Below are 10,189 nucleotides of genomic sequence, written 5' to 3'. Positions count from 1 at the left end.
GCGGGCCCTCCCCGGCCGCCCTGGCGCGGGAGCTGGAGCGCCTGGACGCCGACCTCCGGCGGGTGGGCCGGTGCTGCGAGGCTGCGGGGGCCTCGTCCCTCAACGGCTCCCTCGGGGGGCTGCACGAGGCGCTGGCCGCCACCGAGCGCGACTTGGAGCGGCACCAGCGCCTCTTCCACAGCCTCTTCGGAAACTTCCAAGGGCTTGTGGCGGCCAACGTCAGCCTGGACCTGGGGAAGCTGCAGGCCATGCTGAGCAGGAAAGGGAAGAAGCAGAGAGGGCTGGAAGCTCCCCGGAGGAGGGACAGGAAGCAAGCGGAGACTTCGGCGGATGAGCCTGGCAAAGGGCCGGTGCTTTGGGAGGCAGGTGAGTTCCTGAGCCCAGGGGGACGCTGGGGGAGGCTGGGAGGACAGGGCTTAGCGGCTCTTCGGCCTCCGAGGAGGGGAGGTGAAAGAGAACGGGGTGACCAAGGGTCAGGACTACTCAGGGCCAGCTTTGCACTGATCCGCCTTTCATTCGGGGCCAGGGGCCTCTATGGTGCCTGAAGTAAAAGCAGGTAGAACTCACAAGAACCAAATGTCAGTGAGCAGGCAGAGGCCTGCCACGGGAATGTTTGAGGCTCCCGGATACCCTGCTGTCTGTCTGCCACTCGGCCTATAGAGCGGGAGGGGGCAGGCCTCCCTTTCCTGCGTGCCACAGTCCCTTCATCTCAGCTCTTCCTCTCCACCCTACCTCACCCCGTGCGTCTTTAATCAGCTCCCCTGTATACAACTATGTGAACAGGGGCCGGTGTCACCTGCTGTGGGCAGTACCCTGCAAGACGGGAATCCAGGGAGGGCGTTGGGCCCTGAAAGGAGCTCGTTGTGCTGACGTAGAGTTGACCCATCTCGCTGCTCCGTGCAGGTCCCCTGCAGTGCCTTTCTTGGGCTTGGCCGTGTTGAGTCGTCCTAACAGCACCACAGCTCATCGTCACTGCCGTCCTACCTGCGGCTCAGTCAGGGGATGTGTCCCGTTCATACTGCCAGTAAGTGGCACAGAGAGCCCTGGACCCTGTCCAGCTGTCTCTAGGGTGCTGGCTCTTCCCTGAGAAAGGCCCTTGATGCCTGGTCCCTGTGGGGCCCCGGGGCCCAGGGCCTGGGCAGCTGGCTCTGAGGCTGATGTGATGTGCAGCCAGCCTTCCGGGCCCCTCCCTGAGTGTGGCCCTGGGAAAGGGACCACTAGACTCTGTGCTCCAGGTGATCCTCCGCTGCCAGAGAGGCTGGCGTCGGGGCTATGGCCACCTGCTCATCCAGACACAGCACTGGGTACGAGGCTGCCATCCGGGCTGTCTATACCCTGGTGTAGCCTGGCATGTGGAAAGTCTGAGGCCTGACCCAGGATCCCAGCCCAAGCTCCCTGTTCCTCCAGCTCTCCCTCCTGGCCCTGGAGGCCTGTGTGCCTGGGGCAGTGGACAGAGCACAGTCTCAAGCACCACTTACTCGTCTCAGTTTCTTTCTCTGTAAAATGGGCGAATCACTACCTACATCGAAGGGTTGTTATGAAGACTAACAGATCCATGTACTAAATACCTGACGTAAGGTATAACAGTTAGTAGAAAGCAGTCAACATTTTCCCGTTTCCCCAGCATTTTCAGGGCCGAGGCTCTGTCTGCCTGTACTAAGTCTTCCATCTTTTTTCCTCTTGCGAGTGGTGCAAGGCCTCAAGTGCCTGATGGTTTAGGTATCTGAGTTTACCACTGCAATATTTTATTATTTCAAAAACATTTCTTCCTTAAAAATAAAAATTCTCCCTTATTTGTCTTGTAGAAAGGCCATAGGTCTTGAATTTGTGCCCTGCAGGGAAGCCCACCCTCAGTTCACCTGCCAGCAAATCAGTGAAGCACAAACCTCGAGCCTTCTGAGGGGCAGGTCCGGCCGAGGGGCCGGGAGGGTCGCATGGAAAGCGGGACTCAGGGGCAGGCCGGCTGGCTCGCGGCAGCGGGTGCAGAGAGGGCCAAGTACCAGCAGAGGGCGCGCTGGGCGGCCATCCCTTCTGCTGGGCGGCCATCCCTTCTGCTGGGCGAGTGCCCCGCCTCCTGGCTGCTGGGGGAACTGCAGAGCCAGCCGCGGGCCTTGGACGTGACACACTCTTACTACAAAATGGGAAAGTTATTCTGACCTCTCCAGTTCTCAGAAAATCTTCCAAAACTAAAGAAGAGCAGAATTTTGACATTCACAAGACTATTGATGGACCGGGAGCCCAAGAGTTGGGGCCGTAGGTGGGATTAAGTCACTAACCACGATGCCAATTGCCCCTCCTTCAGGGCCTTGCTTGGTTTTATCCCCTAAGAAACGAGGAGTTTGGTCTCAACAAAGAGACACACAGAGAGCGATACAGAGAGACACACAGAGAGTTGAGGGAGCACATGGGGAACATGACCTCATTGGTGCCTAGGCCAGTGCCATGGCCAGAACCCCCCATGGGACTCACCCTTCCCACTTCCTGGCTCTGTCCCCACCCTGCCTGAGAGTCTTGGCCAGGCAGTCGGGTTGGCTCTTTCCTCACTGTACACTCGCCCTCTTCACGGGGAGGCTCCCCGTGGCTCCATGCCTGCATGTGGGCCTGGCGGGCCTCCCACCTGTGTTCTCTTCGTCTCGCTTGTCTTCCTGTGGCTGGCTAAAATGCGTCTTTACCTGGAAAGAGCACCAGAAATCAGGAGATGTAAGGACAGCTCCCAGTGTGGTAATTTATTGTCTGTGTCATCTGGAGCCAGCTTTCCCTTTCTGGGCCTGTTTCCCCATCTGTAACCCCAGGGCTCTGTGCCACAGTTTGAAAACACTAAGATGACCAGCTTGAAGAGTTTTCTTGTCCGGTGCCACCTGCTCTCCTCTCTCTGAGGTCCTGTGCCAGACGTGTAGTAGGAAGGATCCTTCTGTGTTCTTTCATTCTCTCCTCTGTTAGCATTATTACCTGGAGGATAGATAGTATTTTCTCTCTTGCCCTTGAGTATCTCAAGATCCCCAGTAGGTGGCAGTAGCGTGCAAGTCAGAGATGCAGGTTCCTGCCCTCTCTTGCCATTGGCAAGCCACGCAGCTTTGGACAACCAGTTAAGCGCTCAAGGCTCAAGGTGCCCTCAGAGGAGGGGTACTTACCTCTCAGGATGTTGGGAGGAAAAGGGAACAATGAGAAAGTGCTTTTTAAAAATGTACACTCGTAGAGACAACAGACTTGTATTTTCCTTCCTCTCAGTTAGTGACCTAGTGAGTATTGGCCAGTTGGCTCCCACTCTCTGAGCTGCTATTGGGAACACCTAGGTTGTCTGGAAATAGTGACCCATTCCTACTTTAATAAGGTGAGAAAGGCAGATCTCAGGGTTTCGTTTCCCATCTGAGGGAGTGAGAGATGGTCACTGAGCACTTTCCTCCTCTATTCCAGGCTCCCCTGTGGCCTTCTATGCCGGCTTTCCAGAAGGCACGGCTGCGCTACAGGCGGTGAAGTTCAACGCTACTTACGTCAACGTCGGCAGCAGCTACTTCCCTGAACACGGCTACTTCCGAGCCCCTGAGCGTGGGGTCTATCTGTTTGCAGTGAGCGTTGAATTTGGCCCAGGGCCAGGCTCTGGGCAGCTGGTGTTGGGAGGTCACCATCAGACCCCTGTCAGTTCCACCGAGGAGCGGAGGGGTGGAAGCACGGCCACGACCTTCACGATGGCCGAGCTGCAGAAAGGCGAGAGAGTGTGGTTCGAGTTAACCCAGGGGTCAGTTATAAAGAGAAACCCGCCAGGCACCACATTTGGGGGATTCCTGATATTCAAGACCTGAACGCCGGGCACAGCCCTTGACCAGACGTCGTGGACTCGCCCAGCGTTCCTTGGCCTGGAGCTCCGGCCAGGGTTGGTCTGGAGACCCATCCCACTGGTCTAGTTCTTCCCGGAAAACTGCAGAGACGATGTGGTATATGTGGCCTTCCTCTAGACGCACTGGGTTTGGCTCTTTCTTAGTGACGGAAGAACCGGAATGCTTCTCTCTGGGCAGAAGCCAGCCCGGGGAGGTGTGAACCCGAGCTTGGCATGCCTCCTGAGGCAGCATGGCGTGTGGGCCCCAGCCCTCGGCCGCACCCTGGGTCCTACAGCTTCTTTGGTGTGTCGCTCCTCCTGTGGTCGGAAACTTTAAACCATTCTCCCACTTCCTTTCCCTAATCTTATGCTAGAAAATCGTTCCTCCGCAGAAGGAAGATGTTTAAAATGGAGGTGACATTTTGGATGTTGTTGGAAACCAGTCTCTACCCACTACAGGGCCGTCGGAGAAAACCGAACCGTTTGACTTCTGTTAGAAACGGGACAAAGTCCTCGTCGAGTTAACCAAAGGAAACAGTATTATATTTCGCTGTTTTGGTCCTTCCCTGAATTTATCTGTAACCTTAATTTCACTTCTTTATCTCCTTGCCTCCACAAGATAAAGGCCAAGACACGCCAAACATGAACTCAAATGTGTACAGCCTTCGCCTTTTTTTTTTTACTTCCTCCACTCGCCGATGACCGTCCTCATTCTTATTAGCATCTCGAACCAGGAAGGAGGCTGAGGGAGGAAGTGAAGGATGATTGTCAAAATCTCCCTTGAGAATGATCAGCTCTGGAATAAAAGCAATGCCCTTCAACTCTCTGCCTGGTTTATTTATGGAGAGCAAAAGGATTCATTACAGAAGGTAGAAATAGGGGACAAAATGCAACTATTTGGGATAAATGTGACTCCCATGATTCCAGGCTGTGTTTGACTTCACAGTTCCAGTAAGTTCTACATGGCACACGCAGAGCCTCCCCAGCAGGCAGTGGCGTGAATACTGGATTAGACAGGAACACTTGGAGTTGCAACAGTTCCCACAGTATCAACGTAGGATTTTCAAAACATTACAGACCCTAGAGCAAACAGGCTGGAGAAAGCAGCCATCTAGTTGTGAGGAAACGTGTGTGTTTTGGTCATTAGGTGTCCGATGTGTTGAACATACTCTTCTGGATAACTAAATTGGATTGGACTGGGTGGTGAAAAAGGACAGGAGTTGGTTGTCAGGGTTAACAAGGGTCTCAGCCCTTCTCCTTGTTTCCTAAGGGTCATTAATCCAAACCGTTGTCCCTCAGAATTTATTCACCAAGCTTCGTGTGCTCCATATGCTAAAACATTAGTGTCAAAAGGAAAAGTGTGCTGGGCCACTCTGCCACTGACAGTAAATCACCGCCCCCTGAACTTTTTCCACCTGTAGTATGAGGTGGTTAGTCTAATAGCTTTCAGTAAGTATCTTGGTGTTTTATTATCTTGACCACAGATTTGACTCTGGCCTTCCTGCCCTTCCCTCTGGCCAGGGCCTCTTGCCCAGTGTGGCTCTCAGTTGCCAAGACTAATGCCAACCCAAGGCATGATGTACTGGGGCCATTCCTGACCAAAGATTGGAAAGCCGGTAGCCCATGGCCCCTGCTGTGTCTTCCTTCTGCCCCATCTCGTCCTTATTGGTCAAGCTGTACTGACGACTAAGTGGAGATATTAGGACAGTGTGGTCTTACCAACTAAGATTTCCATTTGGAATAGATTAGATTGCACATAATAAGCAGAGTGAATTGATCTCCATAAGGGGCACATGCCCTCCGCCACTCATGTGGCCGGTGCCCTTAACAGGGTTATAAATGCAAGTGCTAACTGGTTAACTCCGCCAGCAGCGTGGATGAGTCAGTCGCTCCAGAAGTTTCTGGGATGAGAACTAGAGAGACAATGGTTCTTTTAAATAGGATGCTTTCCATGCAACAAAACCAATTTCATAAAACCTTAATATCCAGTTTAAGTGCAAATTTCCTGTTTAAACACTTCTATAATGAAGACACCAGTTTAAGAATTCTAAAGTTCACTCGACAGGTTTCTTATCTCCACTAAGGCATCTAGTATCCCTGGGTGCAGACTCTTTGCCAGTGCCCCCCAAATAGACCCCCTGTTACCCAGGCTAATGTTAAGACACCCTTCACTTGTGGCATCCAGAACAAGGCAACGGACTGAGCACAGAGTGGTACCATACTTCCCAAATCGGATGGAAACACGGATTCAAAAATAATACTGAAAAACAAGAAAGGGTGCCATAAGCTGATCAGAAAATTTTCACAATTTCTGAAAAATGGGAAATAGAAGGATCAAGTATAAAATGAAATAGCAAAAGGAAACCATAACCCAAAACATCTGAGACTGTTGGAGATGGGAGCGATTTCAGGGGAACCCCAAACTCAAACTCAGCCCCTAACAGGCTTGGGGGGGATGAGTGGAGGAGGAGCAGCCGAGGGGCAGCCGCGGTGGGTCCCAGCCGTCGCCTGCCCGTGCTAAGCGGCCAGCAGCGGTGGCCTCTGCCCGGAGCCTGGCAGCGTGGGTCTATCCTGGGCCCCCAGCTGCGGGGCGGTTACGGACTCTCGAGGCAGGAAGCTCCCAGGCTACGTGGATAACCCAAGGCCCGCGGCAGCCAATCCAGAGATGTGTCCCCACACAGCACAACATAATGTCAAAGTAACGCCTGACCTCTGCTTTTCTTTCAGAAACAACTTGTGTTTTAGCAGCACTGTGGAGAGGATATATATGGTCTATAAAGAATGTTTCTGAAAGCTCTTCCTTCCTGTCATACTCCACCACTCCGCTGGTATCCCGTGACATTTGTCTCAAAAACATCCGCACCTCCAGCCCTGCTCTAGCCCGCTCAGCGTTCCTCCACCCTCCTCTGAAGAAAGCTCCCCCAGAGCCGGCCCAGCAATGACCAAACTCACTGCGGTGGGGGCGGTAAATACGCGGAGGGGGAAAAGCCTGAATCCTAGGCAAGCAGAACGGAGCACTTAATTTTTGCATTAACAAACCGCTGTTGCCCCATAAAAACAGGAAGCCAAGGAACACAGAACTGAGGGGAGCAGGGGTTCACCAAATACAGAAATGAGCAACCACGCCAAAGCGCCCAACCTTTGTGGAAAACCAGTGTCAGGAAGAAAAGGATCCAAAACTCAAAAAACTGAAGATTTTGGACTACACAAGTCTCTAGAAATAATACAGGAAACTGGAAATCTTATTTGCCACTCAGATCTTGGTCTCTAAATACCATCCTCCCTGAGGGAATCGGACAGCCTTGGGGAAATGGCTGACTCCATGGCTGGGGCAGGGAAACTACCAGATGACCTTGGAACATCTTCTAAGTGCCAAAATTAAGAAGTGCTCAAGAAAAGATGGGCACGTGGACAAAGGACTCAGCCAATGTGATGAACTTCCGGTGGCCAAGTCTGGACCAATCTGAGCATCAAAACAAATGACGACCCGACGGACCCTAACTCACTGACTAGAGGAAGAGCCCACGTGTTCCTACCGGTGATAAAAAATAAACAGAACACAGACCTCTCCCTTACAGAACGCCAGTTAATAAATATAGATGTAATCACACAAGTAGAAAACCACTACTTTGTAACCACTGATTCACATTAGAATTGCCAGTGGCTAGAACAGACTCTCAAATTATCACCATAACATAGTAATTACAAAGGGAAAACCACCACTTTCCACTAAGGAAACTAGGTTTCACCTCGAACAGGGGATTGACAGTGACATCATTAATAATGGGACACATGCCATGGCCTCCCAATGGGATACCCCGAGAAGGACACAACTGTGTCCACAGAAACTCTGGCCTTTTGCTCTAGAAAATGTATCACAAAAGACAGAAACTGGAGAACTGTTTTGGATTAAAGAATGAGACATGACAACCGAATGCAAGATCCCCCAACAGACCCTGGACCCGGGAAATGCGCTCTCATGGACTGTATTAGAACCGACGAAGGTCTGCAGGTTTTGGTATTGCTGATCATTGTTATGGTATCGATGTCAACTTTCCTGAATTTGAAAAGCATACATAACCGGTTTTGTAATAGGAATATCCCTGAAATACTTAAAAGAGACACGAGCTCTGTAATCCAAGTAGTTCAGAGAAGGTTATGTGTGTGCTCAAACATTCCAACATCAAGCCTTTACGATTCTTGTTCACACACACAGACCAACAAGGCAGCTGTGGCAAAATGTAATAGTTGATGAATCTGGGTGAAGTGTAAATGGCATTCTTGTACTCTTCACTTTTCTAGAATTTTGAAATTATTTCCAAATAATAAATAAAGTTTGGTTGAGATAAAAAAAAACAGTAGATGGGCTGAAAAGCAAACGGTATGATGGATCATACAACAGACACGTTAAGAAATAGGGAAGAAAAAGTCAGGGGACCTAATATTTGTCTAATGGGAGTTCTAGGAAGAGTAAAGTAAAAGAAAGGAAGGGAGGAAATAAAGAAATAGTGGAAGCTCCCACGTCCAAGGAAAGTTTAAAAGCACCCAATTGGTACTAACATGAAGAATGTATCTAGACATGGCAAGTTTAAACTTCAAAACAGCGGAGAGAAAATTCCATTTTGTTTTTCAGATTTATTTGAGAGAGCGAGCGGCCTCGCACGAGTGCGCACAAGTGGGGAGGGGGCAGGGGCAGAGGGACCGAGTCCGAAGCGGACCGTGCTGAGCGCAGAGCCTGACGCGGGGCTCGATCTCACAACCTGAGCTGAAACCAGGAGTCAGATGCTCAACCGACTGTGCCATCCAGGCGCCCCGAAAATTGTTTCTTGAATGAAAAAATACGTTAAATCATAAAGGACTGAATTAGACACGTCAGACTTCTTACCGGCAACAGGGTCGCTGGAAGTATCTTCGGTTAGAGTCGATCTCCAGCTAGTGCCAGCCAAGAACAAAGACAGAATCAAATACTTAGTTTTGATTTTTAAATGTTTGACTGAAATGCCTTCCATCGCAGCTTTGTTTGCCACAGCCTTTCAATTCTTTCTTTTTATCATCTTCCAATGTTTTCGCGGATGTGAGTCCCGCGGCAGAGCGACAGAGACCAGGGCGGCAGGTGCGCTTCACCACCCTCAGTCATCGGCCAGATTTCAGCTCCGCTTTACACATGGCTCCCCTCTCAACAACAAAGGCCCTAGTTCTTTCTTCCTCTAGCCTGAAAATATTTCCAACATGAGCATTTTATACCAACTCCTGACTTTCAAATAATGGTAACATTTCCGGTTCCCTGTATAAAATTTAGGATGTTATGAGAAGTGAGATGGAGGGAGGAAGCAGCACCGGGCATCTAGAATCACCTTGAACTTCGTTCTGAGCATACATGGGACACTCGGAGTAAAAGCAATTGGACAAAGGCCAAGAAGATACAGTTCAGAGGAGTAACAGGTAGGCCACAGGTATTCCGTCTAAAAACGAGAATCACAATCTCCACCTCCAAAGGCAATTGCGGATGGACCTTTCAGCCCCAGCCTCAGCTTCTAGCGGACGTTATGTTGCGTGCGTACCTTTGCACTTGAACTAAGTCTCCTCCTTCTCACTTCCAGCGTTAGGGTGATTCGCCTATTTCTGCTTTTACCCTGAGCTCGCAGTCTTTAACTCCCCATGCCCAATAGGCATGCCTGGGTGGCACAGCGGTTAAGCGTCTGCCTTCGGCTCAGGGCGTGATCCCGGCGTTATGGGATCGAGCCCCACATCAGGCTCCTCTGCTATGAGCCTGCTTCTTCCTCTCCCACTCCCCCTGCTTGTGTTCCCTCTCTCGCTGGCTGTCTCTATCTCTGTCGAATAAATAAAAATTAAAAAAAAACTTAAAAAAAAAATAGGGTGCCACTGCCATTAGCTGGCCCCTCTCTACACAACCGACTGGCCACCTTCAGTGTGCCGTGTCCGCTTCGTCAGGGCTGTGCTGCTCCGCGGGCTGAAGCAAGGCTTTCTGGGACAATGCATCTGACTTTCGTGCCAGAAATGGTCCGTGCCCTAGCAGCGGGGAGATAGTTCTCCAAGTGAATGAAGACTTAATGACTGAATTAGCATCTGCCTGAAATTACCTACAAGAATTCGATTATTCTGGAAGAACAGTGTCCTCATTTCTTTACGTCTTCCCTACTAGTACTACTACTACTAGTAAAGAAACCTTGGAAATTGTCACCATCCCAACTAATCGGTGAGAGTAACAGATTATGGTGGGAAGGAAAAATGAACATATCGATCCAGGTTTGGGGTCAACCTTTTAGACAGAAGGAAAGCTAGCAAGTATTTGACAGGCCCAGGAGATCCCTGGTTCTTTACCAAGCTGCATGTTTACATTCTTTACATGCTGCT

At 50.7% G+C, this 10,189-nt stretch overlaps 1 protein-coding gene across 1 annotated transcript; it reads left to right on the top strand.

The window, feature by feature from the left end:
• Positions 1 to 2: 2 nt before the first annotated feature.
• On the top strand, positions 3 to 8,506 carry LOC117802809 (multimerin-2-like; the record flags this gene model as incomplete). Its single annotated transcript, XM_034663598.1, has 2 exons — positions 3 to 366; positions 3,415 to 8,506. Coding segments are annotated over 2 exons (750 nt in total), but the record flags the coding sequence as incomplete, so codon positions are not given.
• Between the last annotated feature and the right edge of the window lie 1,683 nt (positions 8,507 to 10,189).

Source organism: Ailuropoda melanoleuca, chromosome 6 (assembly GCF_002007445.2).
Source record: "Ailuropoda melanoleuca isolate Jingjing chromosome 6, ASM200744v2, whole genome shotgun sequence".
Taxonomy (NCBI): domain Eukaryota; kingdom Metazoa; phylum Chordata; class Mammalia; order Carnivora; family Ursidae; genus Ailuropoda; species Ailuropoda melanoleuca.
This window is presented reverse-complemented; position numbering and strand designations above follow the sequence as displayed.